Source organism: Ahaetulla prasina, chromosome 4 (genome assembly GCF_028640845.1).
Source record: "Ahaetulla prasina isolate Xishuangbanna chromosome 4, ASM2864084v1, whole genome shotgun sequence".
NCBI lineage: Eukaryota > Metazoa > Chordata > Lepidosauria > Squamata > Colubridae > Ahaetulla > Ahaetulla prasina.
In genome coordinates, this window is record NC_080542.1 from 12,932,791 (window position 1) to 12,956,840 (window position 24,050).

At 34.7% G+C, this 24,050-nt stretch overlaps 1 protein-coding gene across 1 annotated transcript; it reads left to right on the forward strand.

Annotated features, from left to right (window-relative positions):
* Positions 1-421: 421 nt before the first annotated feature.
* On the forward strand, positions 422-23,821 carry LOC131197449 (extracellular calcium-sensing receptor-like). The gene is made up of 4 exons (XM_058181526.1): positions 422-592; positions 15,327-16,181; positions 21,805-21,931; positions 22,929-23,821. Exons 1-4 carry the CDS (start codon positions 422-424, stop codon positions 23,819-23,821), a joined length of 2,046 nt encoding a protein of 681 aa, XP_058037509.1.
* The last annotated feature ends 229 nt before the right edge of the window (positions 23,822-24,050 follow it).

Consider the following 24,050-nt stretch of genomic DNA (forward strand, 5'->3'; position numbering starts at 1 on the left):
AGAATTACAGGGAGATCATAATGTTATTATTAATGTTCCTTCAAGCAATCCATCAATTTCTTAGTGAATAATTTTTAGGAAATCGTAACACCTGGCTTAAAAAAATAATTATTGCTATCATTCAATGTATCTGTGGCAATGGGAAAAACTTTGGGGTGCTAATGCATTTACATGATTCCTGGCATGGTACTTACACCATCTGTTTTTTTTCTGTTTAGCATTTAGCAGAATTGTAAATAAAGTATATGTAATGCCACATTCTTTAAGAGAAGAAATATGATTTCTAATGTATCTGTGTAGATTTTTTCTACAGAACTACCAACATATCCTGGCCTTGGTTTTTGCAGTAAAGGAGATCAATGAAAACAATCACATTTTATTCAACATGACTCTGGGAATGCACCTCTCTAACAGTTATTTCATGGCGAGATGGACCTACTTGGCTTCAATGGAGCTCCTCTCAACACGGGGCAGATTCATCCCCAATTATAAGTGTGATACTAAGGACTGTGCAGTATCTGTTATTGCAGGACCTAACTCTCACATCTGTCCCTTCATGGCAAACATTTTGAATGTCTACAAGATGCCACAGGTAAGATTTGCTCTTGAAATACACATCATGGGCTGTGACAATAGCTTTGAGAGATAGGAGGAAAAACTGTAGCCTAGATAATGATCTGGTAAAAAAAATCTGAGCCCAAATCAATTTGAGAAAGCATCTCAGAATTGACTCCAGGAAGGAAGGAAGGAAGGAAGGAAGGAAGGAAGGAAGGAAGGAAGGAAGGGAGGGAGGGAGGGAGGGAGGGAGGGAGGAAGGAAGGAAGGAAGGAAGGAAGGAAGGAAGGAAAGCAGGCAGGAAGAAAGGGTCATTCTGTAATATAAAGTTTAAGAAAAATGTTCCCAACTACTTTGAGAGATAGAATGGAATGGAATGGAATAGAATAGAATAGAATAGAATTTTTTTTATTGGCCAAGTGTGATTGTACACACAAAGAATTTGTCTTGTTGCATATACTCTTAGTGTACATAAAAGAAGAGATACGTTCATCAAGAATCATAAGGTACAACACTTAATGATAGTCATACGGTAAAAGTAAGCAATCAGGAAACAATCAGTATCAATATCATTCATAAGGATACAAGCAATACTTAATATCATTATTAAAACATGGTGAGAAAAATAATAGATATTTTTGATATCAAGAAAGATAAAGAAAAAGAAAGATAAAGTCACGAAAAATCAATAAAGAAAAAGAAAAAGAAAAGAACCAAAGGTATAGAAAGGAAAATAAAAACCAGTGGTTTCTGGTTTTTTTAATCGCAGTATACGAAAAAGCTACAACCTCAACCTTTTCTTTACATTTCCAGTTCATTCAAACCATTTCTATAACAACAAAGTTGATGAAATCATCAAAATCTAAAATCAGTGTCATTTTTTCCTATTTTATGTGTAAATTCAGAAGTGGTGTCCAGGTGGAAATTGGTCCCTTTAATTAAGGTTGTTGATTTTGCCAACTCTGCCATCTCGGTCACAGATTTTTGTCTTTAGCTTTGAAATTAATTAATTAATTAATTAATTAATTAATTAATTAATTAATTAATTAATTTTGTCAAGCATGTATAAACACAATTATGAATTCATGAAGTGGATATGAATAAATGGGGATATTACATCAGTGATGGTAGGCACCACCCCTTACAGACCTCTTAGGAATGGGGTGAGGTCAACAGTAGACAGTCTAAGGTTAAAGTTTTGGGGATTTGGGGAAGTAGCCACAGAGTCAGGTAGTGCATTCCAGGCATTGACCACTCTGTTGCTGAAGTCGTATTTTTTGCAATTGAGTTTGGAGTGGTTTACCTTAAGTTTGTATTTTTTTTGTGCTCGTGTATTGTTGTGGTTGAAGCTGAAGTAGTCACTGAAAGGTAGGACATTGTAGTAGATAATTGTATGTTCTTAAGTCAGACCGAAGGCAGTGTAGTTCTAAATCATCTAAGCCCAAAATTTCAAACCTGGTGGCATACGGCATTTTGTTGCAAGCAGAGGAGTGGAGGACTCTTCTCGTGAAATATCTCTGGACTCACTCAATTGTATTAATGTCTTATACACAGTGTGGGTTCCAGACAGATGAGCTGTATTCGAGAATTGGTCTAGCAAATGTTTTGTATGCTCTAGTTAGCAGTACAATTTTACCAGAGAAAAAAACTATGCAAGATTAGCTTAACAACTCTTAATGCCTTTTTGGCAATGTTGTTACTGTGGGCTCTGGCACTTAGATCATTAGAGATGAGTACTCCAAGGTCCTTGACAGAAAGTGGGTTGTCTATGACATTGTATCCACACAGCTTGTATTTTGTGTTCTGGTTTTTTTTGCCAATGTGTAAGAGAGAGCATTTGTTGGTTGAGATTTGGAGTTTCCAATTGTTTGACCATTCTGACACATGACGCATTGCCGGTGGTGTTGATTAGTTTTACATCATCAGCAAAGAAAACGCAGTTGCTTATATGATCGCAAAGGTCATTTATGTAAAGTATAAAGAGTGTTAGTCCTAAAATGCTGTCTTGGGGGACACTGCTGTTAACAGGTGCAGGATTTGATAGGGCTCTCCCTATTTTGACCGCTTGTTGCCTGTTTGACAAGAATGCAGCTATCCAATTATGCAGGGGTCTGGAAATGCCATAAGATTTTAGTTTTAGAAGTAGTTTGCCATGTACCACTGAATCAAAGGCTTTACAGAAGCCTATGTAAATTGCGTCTATTGCTTTGCCCTGGTCGAGTTGTGTAGTCCATATGTTTTTGCAGTGTAGGAGTTGCAGATTACAGGACAATTTTTTTCTGAAACCAAACTTCCCAGAGCAAAATACAGGGTATAAGATCTAACAATCATAAGCTAAAATAAACTAATTATCCATAAATTTCCATCCCTCCCCTATAACCTCAACTCTCCTTCTCCATAATAAAGGGGGGGGGGAAAGGAAATGTTCATTCATAAGATATTTGATATTTCTTCATCCAATAATTGTTCTAATTCTGGTCAGTCCATCTTATTCATTCCAGTATATTTTCTTGTGGGTATTCATACAGGTACACTGAAATTTCCACCGCTTCCAACAGTTCAGTACTTTTAGCATCCATATCCAATAACATCAATTACTAAATAAACATTATCTTCTTCTAGGTTTTTTTATATATAATCAACCAAACTTTAACATTTTATAAAATTTTCTTTCTTAACTTTTTAACTTATATACAATTAACATTTAACCCAATTTTTTTCCTCCCCCATATTTCCATATCAATGAGTTACCAAATATTTTATAACCATTTTGTCATACAAGTCTTAACCAATTCCATTTCTTTTTTAAAAAAATTTTCCCAACACTTTATATGACCCAACATCAGTTTTTGTCCAACGTAACTAAATCCACCATATATAATAAAATAACATCAATATAATATATCTCCCACATTTAAATTACAGATTAAGACATATACACCCCAATTTAATTTCCAAATACCATCTATTTTATATAAGAAAAAATTTTTTTCCTGAATTTTATACTTATCTAATTAACTACTTACTAAAGCCAATTATAAATTATCCTTTTTACTTTTATATCCAAAAATTTTGCTTGTGATTTACCCTTTCCCATAAAAAGAAACTCTTTTCATTTGTAATTGTTGCTTCTTTACTCCTTGTTCTTTACATTTAGTAATTACAATCATTCTTTGCTCTTCCCCTACTGCTTTCAACCTTTCTTCTTTAGTCACAGCCTCTGCTTTAGATTGTATTTGCTTTGCTACCTTCTCACACTTTTTAACCACATCCACTTCTCTCCCCATTTTAACTTCTAGCAGTGGTGGAGTGCCAGCTTTCAATATGTTAGTATAAAAATCTCTTGCTTTAAACACCGTATTAAGTCGATATTTCTCTCCTGCATAATTTACTGTTAGTCCAGCTGGAACATCCCATTTAAACCGCATCTGACGATTTCTAAATTCATCCACCGAAAAAGCAAACTCATAGTTGGCTTTTTTAAAGTTATAATTGGGGATCCCATGATTATGATGATTTTTGTAAGGACGTATATTGAGACAAAAGTCAATATAGTGTGGTCACTGTTGGAAAAGGATTCTTTTATTTGTAGTCCATAAATTGAGTTTAAACTGCTGCAGAAGAGGAGATCAAGGCTGTTGTTGAGTCTAGTGTTGTTAGTTATTAGTTGATCCAGTCCCAGATTAGTAACAGCATTGTACATGGTTGCATGTATGGTTCAGTTGTACATTCATTTAGGGTCCGATTAATAAGAGGTAGATTGAAGTCACCAAGAAAGATAAGAGGGTGTGGGCAGGAGGCTGCCCACATTAGTAGTAAAGTTAACTTGTTTGCATGCACGAGGTCATATTCAGGGGCTCTGTAACATAGTAAGAAGTGAAATGTGGTATTTAAGGACAGCTCGCAGATGATGGTCTCAGGAAGAGCAACCTCCTGTGTAACTTGAATATTTTTTAGATTTAGGGACTTTTTATAGAAGATAGCAACACCCCTCCTCTATGGATTTCATGATCGGACCAGTAAACATGATAGTCTCTTACTGTCTCTTACTTAATGGAGGGAGGGAGGGATGCATTCAGCCACGTTTCACAGACAAATATAATGTCAAATATAGCCATATTTAGTAAGAGGAGGAATTCAGGCATTTTGTTTACGAGATTTCTTGTGTTAAGTAGCTTGCATTTAACAGCAGTAGTGGTTGGTATTGAGGAAGTTAGGGCTGTGCATGCTGAGTTTTGGATGATGGGGGGTTGGATGTTGGGACATGGATTGTGGGACTTACTTTTTTTTTTTTTCATAAAAAAGTTTTATTTTTACAATCATGTCGAACAATTCATTCAATGTACAGTTATATACAGTTAGTCGGGCCTGCCCAGTCACCACCCCACTTTTTAACACTCTTCCCTCTTCTACCTTCTTTTACTTTCCAGACCTTCCTCTCCTTCTCTTATCTACATCCTCTCCTCCCTCCACCCTACACCTTCCTTCTCCCTCTTCTACCCCTCTTCCTTCCTCTTCTCCTCTTTCCTACCTTCTACTCTCTCTTTTCTACCTCCCCACCGTTCTAAAATGGTAACTGGGCAGACCCGACCCTACATTAATTATATTTATACATCTTCAATAATCCCTGTACATTAACCATCACTCCATCTCTAGCCTCAACCCCCCAATTCCCCTCCCCCTTACCCGCCACACCCCACCCCGACTTCCCAGAACAAAATGCAGGGTATCAAAACTAACAATCATAATCTAAAATAATTCCTAAATTATAATCTCTAGTCTCTCCACACTTAATCACACTCTCAATTCCCCTCTCCTTCAGAAATATATCTAATACAAAATATTTCCTAAATTTACTCATATGCTATTCGATATTTTTTTATCTGATACTTATTTTGAATATAATCAATCCACATTTTCCATTCTAAAATATATTTTTCTTGTGTATAGTCTTTCAAGTAAGAGAGATTTTTGCCATTTCTGCCAGATTTGATACTTTAAGTGTCCATTCTTCAATTGTAGGTAATTCTTCTTTCTTCCAATATTGAGCAATCAAAAGTCTTGCGGCTGTTATTAAGTTCAAAATCAATTTAGTTTCTATAACTGTACAATCCATAATTATTCCTAGTAAAAAGAACTGCGGATAAACTTAATCTTCTTTTTCAAAATATTCTGCATGATCCACCATACTTTAATCCAAAATGCTTTAACTTTTTTACAAGTCCACCATATATGGTAATAAGTGGCATCTTCACAATCGCATCTCCAACATTTAGCCTGTACATTAGGATACATACATGACAATTTTTTTGGGTCTAAATGCCATCTATAAAACATCTTATAAAAATTTTCTCTCATATTTTGCGCTTGTGTAAATTTAACATTCCTCACCCAAATTCTTTCCCAAGTTTCCAACATTATTGGTTGCTGAAAATTTTGTGCTCACTTAATCATACAATCCTTAACCAATTCAGTCTCTGAGTCTATTTCTACTAATACATTATACAACCTCTTAATATGCTGTTGGCCTTGATCTCTCATTTGTTTTAACAAATTATCCTCAATTTGCTTAACACCTATTTTTTGATCTAATTTCCATCTAGCTTGTAATTGTTTATATTGGAACCATGTATAATTTTTCCCTTCTTCCCCCATCTTTTCTCTAGATTTTAATTGTAATTCCCCCTTTTCCATACAAAGAAGTTCTTTATAGGTAACTACCTCCATCTTTTGATATATATTTATATTTTCCATCATGTGTCTCGGGATTGCCCATATTGGAATCTTTCCATCTAATTTATATTGATATTTCCTCCAGACCCTCAATAATGCATTTCTAATTATATTATTTTTAAATATTTTATCTACTTTCTTATCATATAATAAGTAGGCATGCCACCCATATAACAAACCATAACCTTCTATATTCAAAACTCTTTCCTCAGTTAAATTAATCCAATCAGTAATTAATGATAAGACAACTGCTTCATAATACAATTTTAAATTAGGCATTTTAAGACCCCCCTTTCCCTTGTATCCTGCATTATTTTTAATTTTATTCTTGGTTTTTTGCCCATCCATACAAATTTACTAATCCCCTTTTGCCATTCCTGTAATTTAATATCATTCTTAAGCACCGGTATCATTTGAAACAAAAATAAAAACCTGGGCAAAACATTCATTTTTATAGCCGCTATTCTTCCCAGCAAAGATAGTTGTAACTTCTTCCAACTCTCCATTTCTTTCCATACCTTCTGCCACAATACCTCATAATTATTTTTGTATAATTTAACATTTGAAGCTGTAATATATATTCCTAAATATTTAACCTTTTTAACAATTTCAAAACCTGTAGTTCTTTCTAACTCTTCTTTTTGTTGTATATTCATATTTTTAGTTATCATCTTTGTCTTTTGCTGATTCACCTTAAATCCAGATACTTTGCCATACTGACCAATTATATCTTTTAAACCAGTTACTGAGTTTTTGATACCACATTTTCTTCACTAATCTGGGTCTTTTGCCACCATTGCAAAATTTATCCAGTTTTTTCTGATATCCTTCAATATCTTTCTCTGTCAGATTTAGTGGTAGCATCTCGAATAAAAAGTTGAACTTGGGCAGCAACATCATCTTACACATTGCAATTCTACCAAACCAAGACAACTTTAAAATTTTATATTTATCTATCTTCTTCTCAATTTCGTTAATCACCACATCATAATTAAGTTTTTTCAATTCTTTAACCTTAAGTGAAAGCACTATACCCAAATATTTCAATGTGTTTTTAATCCTTATCCCAAATTGCTCTTGCATATTCTCAGACTCATTACCATTACTATCCATCAATAATTCTGACTTTGACCAATTTACTTTCAATCCTGTCATTTCTTCAAATTCTATCAAATGCTTATATATCTTTTTCAAATCTTTCTCTACATTTTTCAAAATAATTAAAGTATCATCCGCATACAAATTTATCTTATACCCCTTATATCCTTCTAATTCTTCATCTTTTTCTATCATTTTTGTCAATATTTCCATAGCCAATAAAAATAATGTTGGGGACAGGGGACATCCTTGTCTCGTACCAGCTTCTAATTTTATCTCTTCAGTTAATATTCCATTCACCTTCACTCTTGCACTGCTCTTTTGGTACAATTTTGAAATAACATGTATAAACTTATTACCAAAGCCTAAAGCCTCCACAATTACTTTAATTGTTTCCCATTGTACAGAATCAAAAGCTTTAAAAATATCCAATGATACTATACCAATTTTATCACCATTATATTCAGCTACATCTATAATATTTAATACTCTTCTAACAATATCACTCATGTATCTACCCTTCACAAAGCCTACTTGATTATAACTTATATATCTATCTATAAATCTATTTAATCTATTACTTATAATAGCAGTAAATATCTTTGCATCCTGATTAATTAAAGAAATGGGCCGATAGGACTCAATCCTTTCTAAATCTTTATCTGGTTTAGGAATTAGGGATATCACCGTTCTATTCCATGACGAAGGTACTTCCCACCATGTAATATTCCATTGAATAATTTTGCAGTCTTGGTATTATTAATTCTTTAAATTCTTTATAAAACTCAACAGGTAATCCATCCTCACCTGGAGCTTTCCTAATTTTAATTTTGTATTATTCCATTAATCTCATCTTGTGTTATATCTTCTTCCATCAATTCCTTATATGTTTGATCAATTTTCACCACATACTTTTCTAAATAGCTTTGCAATTTTCCCCGATTAATTGGTTTCTTTGAATATAGATTCTGAAAAAAGTTTCTAACCACTTCACATTTCTCTAATTTTTTATAACATCTTATACCTCTATCATCTATCAAAACTCCAATTTCTCTCTTCTCTCTTTTATCTTTCGCCATCTTTGCCAATAATTTAGAATTTCTATTACTAAATTCAAAAAAATTCCTATTTAAAATCTCAAATTTCTTTTACTAACTCTGTATCTTCTTCTATCATTTTATTTCTTAACATATTAAGCTCCTGAAGAATTTTTTTCTTTAGTAAGCAAAATTGATTTTCCAATTCTTTAATCTTATTTTATCTCTTTCCATTTTAATTTTATAATTTTTATATTTCCTACTTGATAATTTGATACTCTCCCCTCTAAACACCGCTTTCATTGCATCCCAAACAATTTCAAATTTAACCTCCCCGTTATCATTTAATCTCCAACTTTCCTCCAATTTTTTAAGTATCCATTTTTTATCCTTTTCATTTTTATACAATTTCTCGTCATATCTCCAATAGCTTCTTTTTTTCTCAAAATTAAAATCTAAGTCCACCATAACTTCTGCATGATCAGAATCTTTAAAAATTCCCACATCTACCTTATCCACATTATTCAACAAATCTTTAGAAAGAAAAATATAATCAATTCTAGAATATGTATTATATATCTTAGAAAAAAAAGTGTATACTCTCTCAATTCCTTTAACCTCTCTCCACACATCAACCACGCCGTTTCGAAGCATCCACATATTTAAAATCCATTTTATTTGCTCCTCCACAGCGGGTGGGATTAGTACTGTCTATTTTATCTCTGATTAAATTAAAATCCCCAGCCACAATTACTTTCCCTACACTTTCATTCTCCAAAATTTTTGTTATTTTTTCAAGAAATTCTCTTTGTTTTTCATTCGGTAAATATAAATTAACAAGTGTCACTTTTTCCTCATTAAGATTTCCAACAATTATTACATATCTTCCATCTTCATCCAAAATTACCTTATGTTTTTCAAAGTTTTTCAAATTGTCTTGGTTTGGTAGAATTGCAATGTGTAAGATGATGTTGCTGCCTAAGTTCAACTTCTTATTCGAGATGCTACCACTAAATTTGACAGAGAAAGATATTGAAGGATATCAGAAAAAACTGGATAAATTTTGTAACGGTGGCAAAAGACCTAGATTAGTGAAGAAAATGTGGTATCAAAATCAAAAGGAAGGCGGATTAGGAATCCCCAAATTATTTAATTATTACTGTGCGTATGGTATCCGGATAGTGGTAAAAATACTTAAAGGTGAAGATAATTATTGGAGAGATTTAGAGTTAAGGGATATAGAGAAATTTGGATCAAGGTGGTTTTTAGATAAAGCAAATTTAAAATGTGTAAGTAGAAGTTATTGGTTAAAGGGATTAAGTAAAATGTGGAACAAATTTGTTAAAATTTTAATTCCGGATATAATCTTTTTGGGGGAGACAACTGGAATTTGGCCGATTAAAAATAATATAAAACGTAATGAAGTGATTAAAGAGGAAAATATAGAAATTATTAAAGATTGGATAAAAGTTATGGGAAATGAAAGGAGGAATAAAGAAATTATTGAAAAATTAGGGTTAAGTTGGTTTGAAAAAATACAGATAGAAAAATGGACAAAAAAACTAAAGGAAAATTATTCGATAAATAGATGTGAAACTGAATTTGAATATTTAGTATCTCGGATTATGAAAGATGAAATTGCGCTAAAGGGACTCGTTAGTAGGGTTTATAAGATTATAAATTCTGATGAAAAATTACAAAGAGTGATGAGGATAAATTGGGAAAAAGATCTTAATATTGAAATACCAGAATCAGATTGGAATGTGAATTGGAAGAGTAGAATTATGAGAACTTTATCTATAAGGATTAAAGAGCACAATTATAAAGTTGTTTGGAAATGGTATTTGACTCCAGTAAGATTGTCACAAATGGATAAAAACTAGTAAAAATGTTGGAGATGTGAGATGGAATTGGGGACTTATGAACATATGTGGTATAATTGTGATAAGGTTAAAAGTTTTGGCAACAATTGGAGAAAATGATATTTGAAATGATGGGGAAAGTAATAACATTGAGAGTGGAAACTATATTATTGTTGGTAATTAAGGAAATAGAATTAACAAAATATGAAAAAGAATTGATTAGAATTATGATTATAATAGGTAGAATTATAATAGCTAGATATTGGAAACTAGATGTGATTTTTAGAATAGAAGAGTGGAATTCCGAAATGTGGAAATTAGCTTTAAATGATAAAATGACATGTGATATTAAAATTAGAAGTGGTGTGTATAAAGAAGATATTTTCTGGAAGACTTGGAAACCATTTGTGGACTTTGCGCTTGGAACATTGGACGCTTCAGTACCTGTACCTCGAGAACGTGGATTTTGGCAATCATGAGGATATATCCGAAGACCCAAATCTTCCTTTTATGTATAGCACAAGGGTGTAATAATGTATTTTCTTTTTGTTTGTTTGTTGCAAAAAAATAATAATAAAAAAAATAAAAAAAATAAACCAGTTACTGAGTATATTGGTTGAGATACAGTAACAACCAGGTCACCTGCAAAAGCTCTTAATCTGTAATCTTGATGTTTAACTCTAATTCCCTTTATTCGATCGGAACCACGTATTTTATTCAGAAGAATTTCTAAAGTTAAAATAAAAAGTAATGGGGACAAGGGACATCCCTGTCTCGTCCCTTTCCCAATTTTAAAAGTTTCTGTTAACCCACCATTTACTATTATTTGTGCTGTTTGCTTCTGATATATTGCTTTAATTGCATGGATAAAATAATCCCCAAATTGCATTTTTTCTATTACTTTAAACAAAAACTGCCAATCCAATCTATCAAAAGCTTTTTCAGCATCCAAAAAAAGGAATGCCGCTGATACTTGGTTGTTTCGTTCCAAATATTCAAGTAAATTTACGATTTGTCTCACATTATATCTCATCTGCCTACCCTTAATAAATCCTGACTGATCATTATGAATTATTTGATTCATCACTGGCATTAATCTATTAGCAAGTATCTTGGTAAATATCTTGTAATCAGTATTTAAAAGTGATATAGGCCTATAATTCTCTGCTTTAATACCATCTCGATCTTCCTTCGGTATTAATGAAATAAAGGCTGTCCTCCATGAAGGGGGAACATCTCCTCCCATTTGAATTTTATTAAATAACTCTTTAAGTGGTTCAACCATCTCATTTTGTAAATTTTTATAATAAACAGCTGTTAAACCATCTGTACCTGGTGCTTTACTGATTTTAAGTTGTTTAATTGCTAACAAAATTTCCTCTGAAGTAATTAATCGATTCAGTTCTTCTCTTTGGTTTTCTGTAAGCTCACAAATATTTTGTTGTTGTAAATATCTTTCTATCTCTGTATCATCAATCATATCCCTAGAATATAACTTACTATAATACTCTAAAAATGCTTTTTTAATCAAGTTCTTTTGATAAACTTCCTTACCCCTATATTCTATTTTATCAATCGTTCGTGATTTCTGTTTTTTCCTTATTAAATAAGCAAGCCATCTACCTGGCTTATTGGCATTATTAAACGTATTATGTTTTATATATTGTAAATTAATTGCTACTTGATCTGCCATCAACATATTAAACTGACCTCTTAATATATTTATTGATTCTTTTATTTTACTATTTCCTGGGCTATTTATCAATAACTGTTCTTTTTTTTTAATTTCCTCTTCCAGTTCCTTTTTCTTTTTCTGCAATTTATTTTTGTATTTAATATTTATTTGTATAAGATTTCCTCCCATATAAGCCTTGCTGGCGTCCCAAATCATCTCTATAGATGTCTCTTTTTTCATATTCATAATAAAAAATTCTTTCATTTGCTTTTTACATTCATTTACATTTCGTTCATATTTAAACAAATTCTCATTCAACCTCCATGATCTCCTAGCCTCCTTTTCCCGATCAAATTCAATCCAAACCGGACTATGATCAGATAGAGTTCTTGAACAAATCTTAGTCCTCTTCACTCTAGAATACAAATCATTAGTAATCAAAATAAAATCAATCCTCGAAAATGATTGGTGCCTGTCAGAAAAGAAGGTAAAATCCCTCTCTTCTGTATTATGTTCTCTCCAAATATCTCTTAATTCCAAGTCCCCCATCATTTCAAAAAAAGCCTTTGGTAATTTTGCCCGGCTTGATATCTTCCTTAAACTTTTTTTGTCTTTTTGAGTATCCAACACACCATTCCAATCACCCATTAATATATATGATTTATAATTCTAAAATACTATTCTTTTATGTAAAAACTTGAAAAAATTTTCTTGTTGTTGATTCGGAGCATAAACTCCTATTAATAATGTCTTCTTTCCCTCCAACAAAAGTTCAATAGCAATGTATCTTCCTTGCTTATCCACCTCAATTAATTTTGCTGATATATCCTTCTTTATATATATAACTAAACCATTTTTTCTCCCCAAAGAGGAGGCAACAAAATGTACTCCCAGTTTTGAATTTATCAAATATTTCTGGTCTAAAGATCTAATATGTGTTTCTTGTAAACAAGTAATGTCATTTTTAAATTGTTTCAAATAGTGAAATACTTTCCTTCTTTCTGCGGTGAATTCAAACCATTAACATTCCAAGATAATAGTTTAATTGCCATTATTGGCCAAAGGAAACTTTTGGAACACTAGCCGCAGATCACATTTTGCTTTAGGCCTTGCTCCTCCCACTGTTTCCGTTGTAGTAGTTGCCAGTTGTTGTTGTGCCTTCATCTCTTGTTCCTTGCATTTAGCAGCAGCTCTTGTCAGCCTTTGTTCTTTTGAGTCTGAGCCCGTCGTAGGTATTTCCAACACTTGTAATAAATCTTCTTCCATCACAATCTGTTCTTGTACCTGCTTCACTTCTCTTTCTTTCACTTCAGTCTCCCTTCTTCTAGCTTCCAATGGAGGAAGACTTCCAACTTTTAATGCCTCAACATAAAATTCTCTTGCTTTTCCAACTGTATTAAGACGATGTACTTTCCCTGCATAATATACTATTATACCAGTTGGAATATCCCATCTATATTCAATCTGATGTTTTTTAAGTTCATTCACCAGGAAGGCAAATTCCTTCTTAGCCCTTAACATTTTTGGTGGAATTTCCTTTAATATTAAAATATCTTGACCAGCAATCTGAATCTTCTCCCCATTATATGAGGCTTGCAAAATCTGATTTCTCACTGTTCTATTTGTAAAATAAATAACAACATCCCTTGGCAACTTTTTTTGCCTTGCTATCCAAGAATTCACACGATATATTTTATCAATTTGATAAGCCACATCTGCTGGACGAGTTGCTAATATCTCAGCAAATACTTCAGAAAAAAATTCCCTTAAATTCTCTTCTTTATTCTCTTTCGGACCACGGATTCTTAGAGCAAATTCCATATTTCTATATTGTATCAAAACTATTTCATCATCTGTTTTTTCCATTTTACTTTGAAATTCAGCCATTTTATTTCTAATTTTGAATTATGTTGCTTAATTTCTTCAACTTCCTCTTCTAATAAAATCACATTTGTTGCCAAACTTTGTACTGCAATTACAAATCCTTCCTTAACTTCTTTATTTCCCACTTGAATTTCTGATATCTGCTCTTTCATTTCAGACATCTCATCAGTTATTACTTTAAATTTTTCTTGCATAAAGTCTTTTAAATTCTCTTGTACCGCCTCTAAGTTCAATGTTCTAGTCTCTGCTGTATGAGCTGGAGAGGCACCAGCTGATAAAATTCCAGAGCCCTTTGTTACAGTAGACTTTAATTGTTTGGCTGCCATCTTCTATAAAATTATTTATTTATTTCCAACTTAATATTCACTTTAAATCTTCTTAACCTCTGAGAAACACAGTCTTTTAAAGCAATATTTAAAAATCTCCCCTAGATTCTATCAGCAGGCAGCAGGCAGCAAAGAGTTAAAGAGTTAAAGTAGCAAATAACATGCAATTTACCAGCAGCAGACGGCACGCTAAAAGTATCACTTTCGCTTTCCACTCGTTAACTTGTTAACAATTCGCCTCCATTTTCTTGCTGTTTTCAAGCTTGTTACAAAGTAACGGGGAATTGGCTTGGCTACTTGCATAAAGTTCTCCCACTTTCGTTCCGTCCGGTATAATCCTTTATTGTCCAAAATAAATCTCGGTGTTTGGTCGTGGTGATTGGTTCCGCCAAAGCAGAAAAATCCTTGGATCTGGAGCACTTCGGGTTGCTGGAGGGAACTTAACCCTTCAAACCCCTTTTTTCTCAGGGGCTTTAGGGAAATTCAACCTCTTCCCTCGGCTCACCATCTCTTCTTCTCCCGAAGAGAGGGTTTTTCGAACCGCTGGACAGCAGATTTAAGCTGTCCTAGCGATTCCACATAATCCAGAGGTTGGTGATCGTAAAGATCACCGCCATCACCTACGGTGCCAAACAGGAAGCCAACATTGTGGGACTTACTTTTGATACAGTCAGCATGGTAGTCAATGTACGAGTCAGTCTCTCCTTGGTCTTGACATCTTTTAAGTTCTGAATGGAGTTCGCTGGAACAGGCTTGTTGCAGTATGGATAGGTCAGGCCATGAGTGAAGTTTGTTATGGTTTTGGTGATTGAGTTTATTGTTTTCATTTGCTGCACTCATTCTTGCAAATGACTCTACAAATTGTGGGGCCACGGAACCTTCGCTGTTCTTGAACTCAGGGCCATCTCTGGAAATTTCGATGATTTCATCGGGGGAGATGGTTGATCAATGAGACTTATTACACTATTATTATATATTATTATATTATTATTATACTACTTCTAAACATCAGTTTTTTATGAACAAGGTTAGATATCTATTAATGTTTGCATTAATATTTACGATAAAGACCATGAATTTAAGAACAGGTTTTTCAAAAATAATAAATACTTCAATTTGGAAAATCATGTCTCCCCCTTTTTCCCCCTACATTTAGCTGATATATGGATCTTCTTCTATGAGAGGTGACCAAATACAAGCTGCTATCTTCCATCGTTTTTTCCCAGATGGTGACCAACAGATTGTGGGTATTCTCCAGTTGCTGTTGTATTTTAGGTGGAAATGGATTGGGCTGTTTCTCCAACGTAATGAGAGTGGAGACAGATTCATTCAAAAAGCTGTTCCTTTGTTTTCCAAACAAGGTATCTGCTTTGAGTTCATGGGAGAGATGCCCCAGGAAACATTTTCTAATGATATTACAGCAGCCTTTAAAGATTTTAGTAAAATGTACATTACTATCATGAAGAGCACTACCAATGTCATTATCCTATATTGTGAAAACCAAATTACCATCATTTTTAGATTGTTGTCCTATTATACAGAATATGAAGATATGCCCATTGAGAGAAAAGATAAAGTTTGGATAATGCCAGCCCAGATGGAGTTTACATCCGTTCCCTTTCAAAAAGACAGGGATATGAACTTTATCCATGGTGCTATAACTTTTGAAGTTTCTTCCAAGGAGATTTCTGGATTTAATAAATTCCTTCAGATGAGAAACCCAACTTCCGAAGCGGAAGACCATTTAATGAGAGTGTTTTGGGAAGCGGCTTTTGAATGCTCTTTTCCTAAAGATAAGTTAGATGAATATGCTGGGAGGCTGTGCACTGGAGAGGAGAAGTTGGACAATCAACCTAAGTCTGTGTTTGACACCACCATGACTGGACAGAGTTACAGCGTCTACAATGCAGTTTATGCTGTGGCACATGCTTTACAAGCCATGTTTTCCCGCAAACACAGAACAAGAGCCAAAGTTGGGAGAGAAATGTTTTTGACTCAAAAGGCATGGCAGGTAATAAGAGATTGAATGAACATTTCCCATTGCTCTGCTCTCTAATGCAGTGCTTTGTCCTACTCTTATGGATACACCATGAGGAAATGATTAAGATGCAGCAAAGTGTGCCTATTTGGAACAGGTTCAAAATACGTGTGGCAGGAGAGAAACATGGATGAGGGATTGAAAAACACTAATTCTATTAATGAACTCACTTGTATTAAATCAATATCCATAACTTAATGCCATTGAAATTGATCTCCTCCCTCCTTCCTTTCTCCCTCTCCCTCTCCTTCACCCCTCCCCTCTCCTCCCTTTCCTTTCCTTTCCTTTCCCTTCCCTTCCCTTTCCATCCCCTCTTTTTTAATTACCAATCTTTGCTTCATTTTAGTTACATCACTATTTGAGAACCATGACATTTAATAACACTGCAGGAGAGAAAATTTCCTTTAATGAAAATGGGGATTTAGACACTGGATTTGACATTATCAACTGGGTCACATTCCCAAACAAGACTTTTGTTAAATATAAAGTTGGAAAGATCGACCCAGCGGCTTCTCCAGATAAGCTATTCACCATTTCTGCACAAGACATCACCTGGCCTACCGTGTTTAACCAGGTATTTCCTACTCAGATTTCAAACCGTGTATTCTTCCCTTTCCCTTCTTATTTCCAGAATTGTTTATTCGAATGGATCTTACCCTTAAAGTTTTCAGGCCAAAAACTGCAAAGAGGATGAAATAATAACCAGAGATTTTGAAATACAAAGACTTAAATCTCTCTATAGCAAAATAATTTACTGATACATCCTCATCAAATCTTTATGGTTTTAGCAGAATTTAATACAATCTATTCCTGCTAGCATTTCCAGCTTGCCTAGTTTAAATATACATGTATTTGAAACTTGCTAAAGTAATTAAAGCTATTTATCATATAATTCACAAAATAATAACAAGACAAAAGAAATATCTCAATTTGTCTATTAAACAATCCCATTCACCTGAATGTTGATTTTCCCCAGAAAAAAATAACATTCCCTTCTTATTTTCTTAAATGGCATGTCCAGATTTTCAAATTTCCATTTGGGAATCATTGTATCTGGGGAGCAGTCAGCCAGGGAGGGAGAAGGAATCAAGCAGGGAATTATTTATTTATTTATTTGTTTGTTTGTCAAACATGTACACCAGGGCCTCTGGTGGCTCAGCAGACTAAGTCTGTCTGTTATTAACACAGCTGCTTGCAATTACTGCAAGCTCAAGTCCCACCAGGCCCAAGGTTGACTCAGCCTTCCATCCTTTATAAGGTAGGTAAAATGAGGACCCAGATTGTTGGGGGCAATAAAAGTTGACTTTGTATATAATATACAAATGGCTGAAGACTATTGCTTAACACAATGTAAGCTGGAGAAGGGTGGGATATAAATGCAAATAAAAAAAAATAACAAGTAGAGGTATTTACATAAACATGAACAAAGGAAGCAAATAGAGAAAAATGGGGACAGTAAGACAGGGACAGTGGGCACGCTAGTGCACTTATGCACACCCCCTTTATAGAGCTCTTAGGAATGGGGTGAGGTCCATGGTAATTTGAGATTGAAGCTGAGAGCGTTTGAGGCTGTAACAATGGAGTCGGGTAGAGCATTTCAAGCATTGACCACTCTGTTGCTGAAGTCATATTTTTGCAATCGAGTTTGAAGTGTTTTACCTTGAGTTTGTATCGATTGCTTGCCTGTGTAGAATAGAATAGAATAGAATAGAATAGAATAGAATAGAATAGAATAGAATAGAATAGAATAGAATAGAATAGAATAGAATAAATTCACAATTTGTCTAACATTATTTCTCATTTGTCTCCCTCTTATAAAGCCTGATTGATCATTGTGAATCTTTTGTTGTATAACTAACATTAATCTATTTGCTAGTATTTTAGCAAAAATCTTGTAATCAGTATTCAAAAGTGATATTGGCCTATAATTTTCTGGTTTAGTACAATCTTGATCTTCCTTTGGTATCAGTGAAATAAAAGCAGATCTCCAGGATGGAGGTCCATCTCCTCCAAGTTGAATTTTATTAAATAACTCCTTAAGCGGATCCACCATTTCAAGCTATAAATTTTTATAATAAACAGCAGTTAGCCATCTGTTCCTGGAGCTTTACCTGTTTTTAACTGCTTAATAGCTAAGATAATTTCTTCAGAGGTTATAGATTGATTCAATCCTTCCCTTTGTTCTGGTGTAAGTTCAGAAATATTCTCTTCCTGTAAATATTTATCTATATCTATATCTTGAATTGAGTCGCTAGCATATAATTTTGTATAAAATTCTAAAAAAGCTTTTTTAATCATATTCTGTTGATATACTTCTTTACCTTTGTAGTCTGTCTTTCCAATAATACTTGATTTCTGTTTTTTTCTTATTGCATATACTAGCCACTTACCTGGTTTGTTAGCATTACAAAATGTATTATGCTTAACATATTGTAGATTAATTGCTACCTGGTCTGCTATCAGCATATTAAACTGCCCTTGTAATATGTTTATTGTCTCTTTAACTTTTTTATCTTCTGGATTAAGTATAAGTAATTGTTCTTTCTTTTTTATTTCCTCTTCTAAATCCCTAGGCTTCTTCTGCTGTTTAAGTCTATGTTTATTATTCATATATATTAAAATTCCTCTCATATATGCTTTACTTGCATCCCAAACCATTTCTATCAGTGTACCCTTATTCATATTCATAACAAAAAACTCTTTCATTTGTCTTTTACATTCCTTTACATTTTCTTCATCTCTAAACAAGTTTTCATTTAACCTCCAGGATATCCTAACTCCCTTTTCCTGATCAAATTCCACCCATACCGGACTATGATCAGTCAAAGTTCTTGAACATATCTTCGTCTTCTTTACCCTGAAAAGAAAATCAGTAGAAATTAATATAAAATCAATCCTAGAAAAGGATTGATGTCTGTCAGAAAAAAAGGGGAAGTCTTTTTCTTCAGTATTCCGTTCTCACCAAATATCTCTCAGCTCCACATCTTCCATCATATCAAAAAAAGCTTTAGGCAATTTCACGCGACTTGAAATATTTCGAGAAATACTTTTTTTATCTTTTTGCATATCCAATACTCCATTCCAATCTCCCATTTATATAAACAATTTATAATTCCACTTTATTTTATTCGTATTATTTTGGTATGCAAAAAATTATAGAATTTTTCTTGCTGTTGATTAGGTGCATATACTCCAATTAGAAGTGTTCTCCCCCTCTATTAAAAGTTCAATTGCAATGTATCTTCCTTGAGCATCTGCCTCAACTAATTTAGCTATTAGTTCTTTCTTTAGGTATATAACTATACCATTCTTTTTCTCTGGGGCCGATGCAACAAAATGTGTACCTAATCTTGAATTTATCAAATATTTTTGATCTGATATTCTAATATGTGTTTCCTGCAAGCAGATTACATCATTTTTGAATTATTTCAAATATTGAAATATCTTTTTTCTTTTTTGTGGTGAATTTAGACCATTAACATTCCAAGTTAAGAATCTAGTTGCCATTCTGGGCACTTTGAAGCTTTTGGAGCATGGCTGGAAGTCTTCCTGCATCTTTCTCTTCGGCCTGGCCCCTCCCACAGCTTCTGTTTTAGTAATTTCTTGAGTTTTTGCTTGAGATTGTTGCATCTTTTCTTGTTCTTTATGTTTAGTAGCTTCTCTAGTCAATCTTTGCTCTTTTGCATCTCCTATTTATTCCATTAATTCTGGAATTTGGCAAGTATCCAATGATTACAATAAATCTTCTTCAGTAATTGCAGCTTCCGCTTGTGCTTGTATCTACTTTCCTTCCTTCTCAGACTTTTTTTGCCATCTCTGCTTCTCTTCTCCTCCTGACATCTGGTGATGGTGGGCTTCCAGCCTTTAAAACGTTAGTAAAGAAATGTCTTGCCTTCCAAACTGTATTAAGACAATATCTTTCTCCTGCATAAATTAATATTAATCCAGTTGGAACATCCCATCTAAATTGTATCTGTCGATTTCTAAGTTCATTCACCAAGAAAGTAAACTCTTTTCTGTTTCTTAACATTCTAGGAGGAATTTCTTTCAACACTAATAACTCTTGTCCTGCTATTTGGATTTTATTTTTGTAGGAGGCTTGTAAAATTTCATTTCTAATCCTCCTGGTTGTAAAATAGATCACAATGTCTCTTAGTAATTGTCTCTGTCTAACAGCCCAGAAGTTGACATGATAGATTTTATCAATTTGGAATAAAAGGTCTATTGGTTGCTCTCCAATCAATTGTGCGAAGGCCTCTGAAAAAAATCTCTTTTAAATTCTCTTGTTTGTTTTCTTTCAATCCTCTCACTCTCAGGGCAAACTCCATTGATCTATATTGTAACAAAACCACTTCTTCATCCGCCCTGTCCACCTTGGTTTGAACCTCCTCCATTTTATTTTCCAAATTCAAATTAGATTGATTAATTTCTTCCACCCTTTCATCCAACTGGATCATATTATTTACCATACCTTGAAATGCAGACACTATATCTTCTCTTATTTCTTTATTGCGAGCTGATATCTCATCTGCTATTTCTTTATGTTTTTCTTCCATAATAGCAGTTGGGAGCTTTAAAGCTTGCTCTACTGATTCCTTTAAAAATTCCTTCAAAGATTCTTGTAAGGCTTCCAAATTTAATGCTTGTGGGTTAGCCATATAAGCTGGGGATCCTCCAGCACTTTTAGAAACTCCAGGCTTTAATTGCTTAGAGGCCATCTTGCTTTAAATATACTTAGATAACTCCAATAAATCCAATTCTCCTTGATTCTTCAAAAACACAGTAATTGAGTTAAATTCTGTCATCTATGAAGCTTTCAGTTTTCACTTTTAAGCCTCTCCACTTCAATTTAAAATCCAGCAGCCTTAAACAGTGCTAAGAGTGCTAACTGCTTTAACAAGCAGTTCCTTAACTTTCACTTTCATGCCCTATTACATTACAGGCGCCATTTCCTTTGTTCTTCTTAAGTTGATTCAGAAGGAATCAATGTAGAAACAAAGTTAAGGTTTGGTACTTGCAGTTACAATTGCCAGCACTCCTGTTTTTGCTCCGTCTGCATTGGGATCAGGTTAGAACTAATATTAGGCACAGAAGTGGTCATGGCATCTTGTTCTGCTTAAGCAGAAGCGGCCCGGATCTGGAGCTCTGTCAGGCTTCTAGGGAGCTCTCACCCTTCAAGCCCCTGGCTTTATTCCTGGGACTTTTGGGGAGCTCTACCCTCACCCGGCTGCTCTCCTTTCCCTCTTCTCCCGAGGGAAAGGTTTCCAAACTGTCAGACAGCTGATTTGCACTGTCCAAACGGTTTTTTAATGTGATCACAGGGCTGGCAATCTGAAGGATCGTCTTCAACGCCAATGGCGCCAACGGAACTCCTAAACATCATACTTTTAAGATCCCTCCCAACTCTGATGATGATGGGGAGGAGGAGGAGGTGGATAATGGATGGGGATTCTGCCAATTTCCCCTTTATGTCCAAAATGACAGGAAGAATGGTGAAATTGTTGTTCTTACTTTGTTACTTTTCTCAATACGACATTCAAGTTGAATGTTCTAAAACTTTTTAGTTTTAATAAATCCTGGTTTCACTTCTTGATAGATTCTACCTCTTTCTGTTTGCAATGACCATTGCTATTCTGGGTGGAGGAAGATGAAAATAGAAGGGAAGCCATTTTGCTGTTATGCTTGCCTTCCATGTGCAAAAGGGAAAATTTCAAACCAGATGGGTAAGAGTTGTGCTGTTCAAAACTATTCAGTCTTCTTTACTGTGATTCAAAATGCTAATTTCCAAACCTTCTACAACTGACTTCTAATGAGGTGATCGAACCAATGATATAGCTGTCAAGGTTTCAAGTAACAGACCCAACGCAATCAAAACTCTGAGGCCAAAATGTTCCTCAAAGTCTACATTTATTACGCATGTCATATTAGCACATCTGCTGAAAACCCAACTCTGAAGGTCCCGAGGTTTTCCCCAGTCAAATTAAATTCAAAGTTCCTTCCCCCAGTCCACATATCGATCACATCAGGGGTGGGATTCAGCATGTTCAGACTGGTTCATGCAGAGGCTCTGGGAAGGTGAAAAATGGGCCTCCCGGAAGTTCCAGAAGTCTGGAAATGGGCCTGTTTTTGGCCTCCCGAGGGCCTGCTGAGCCCAAGGGAGGCTGTTTTTGCCCTCCCAGAGGCTCGAGGAAAACCTCTGGAGCCTGGGGATGGTAAAAATGCATGGTGCAGGAAGCTCAGTAGGCAATGCCCATCATGGCCACACCCACCCAGCAACCAGGCAGAGAACTGGCTGCTAAAATTTTTGAATCCCATCCCTACAAAACACATGGTCCAACCATGGTCCAAACTCCAGTTGGTTTCAGTCCATGCCTTCCCAGCACCTGGTGAGAACGTCATTGATTCCCAAGAGAAAGAATTTCATTTTGGCTACAAGCCCCCTCTGTTATCTCTATACCCCTCTGCCATTTCCAAAGCTCTGCATTCCCATTGCTGTGGCAGCCCTGAAGATGCTCAAGGTTGACAATAGCTATATAAATACTAAAAATGAAAGGGTTACCACAAACAATATCTAAGTATCAGAAGATCAACATATTTACAGAATCACACTAAATACAAATAGCCATTATTTAATTAGGAAAAAATTAAACCCAATAATTAATTCCCAGTCCTTCTACCTGAGCATTCTTGAAATTGACTATGATGTTTTGTTTTTTCCAGATGCTATTGACTGCTTTCAATGTTCAGAAGACCAATATCCAAACAAGGCTCAAAACCTTTGTATTCTAAAAACAACCACCTTCCTGTCTTACAATGAGCCACTGGGAATCACTTTGGCCAGTGTTAGTCTCTTCTTTTCTTTCATCACAGCTTTGGTGCTGGGGATCTTCATTAAACAGAGGGACACCCCCATTGTCAAAGCCAACAACAGGAGCCTCACTTACATTCTTCTCATTATTCTCCTGCTCTCATTCCTTTGCAGTTTGCTCTTCATTGGGCAACCTGACCAAACAAAATGTTTCATGCGACAAGCTGCTTTTGGCATCATATTCTCTGTAGCCCTTTCTTGCATATTAGGGAAAACAATCCTTGTTGTTCTTGCTTTCATGGCCACCAGGCCAGGTTCCAAAATAAGGAAATGGGTGGGGAATAAGCTGGCTTTTTCTATTGTCCTGTTTTGCTCCCTGGTACAATTTACCATTTGTACAGTGTGGCTGACAATTTCTCCCCCATTCCCAGATTCTGACATGTACTCTATAGCTGAAGAAATTGTCCTACAATGTAATGAAGGTTCAACCACAATGTTTTATACAGTGCTTGGCTTTCTAGGGTTCTTGACTGCTGTCAGTTTCACTGTGGCCTTCCTAGCTAGGAAGTTACCAGATAGGTTTAATGAAGCCAAATTTATCACCTTCAGCATGTTGGTCTTTTGTAGTGTCTGGATATCATTTGTTCCAACCTATTTGAGTACCAAGGGGAAATACATGGTGGCTGTGGAGATCTTCTCCATTTTGTCTTCAGCAGCTGGATTACTGGGCTGCATCTTTCCCCCCAAATGCTATATCATTATTATGAGACCTGATTTGAATACAAAGGGACAGTTAAAAAAATAATAATCCTGAATATGAAGTTCAGTTTGCTCATTGATTCCGTGCAGCCTTCCCTCCTATTCTTACAAAATAATTCAATGTGATACTAATGAAGACCTTTATTTTCTCCAACCTGAATTCTCAGCATTTGGCCTTCACAATACTACCTAGAAATTGAAGCACTGCCTGAGGCCTTGCCGTAATCACTTTCATGACTGCTGTTATCTCTTATGGCAGCCATTTCTACTAAGCC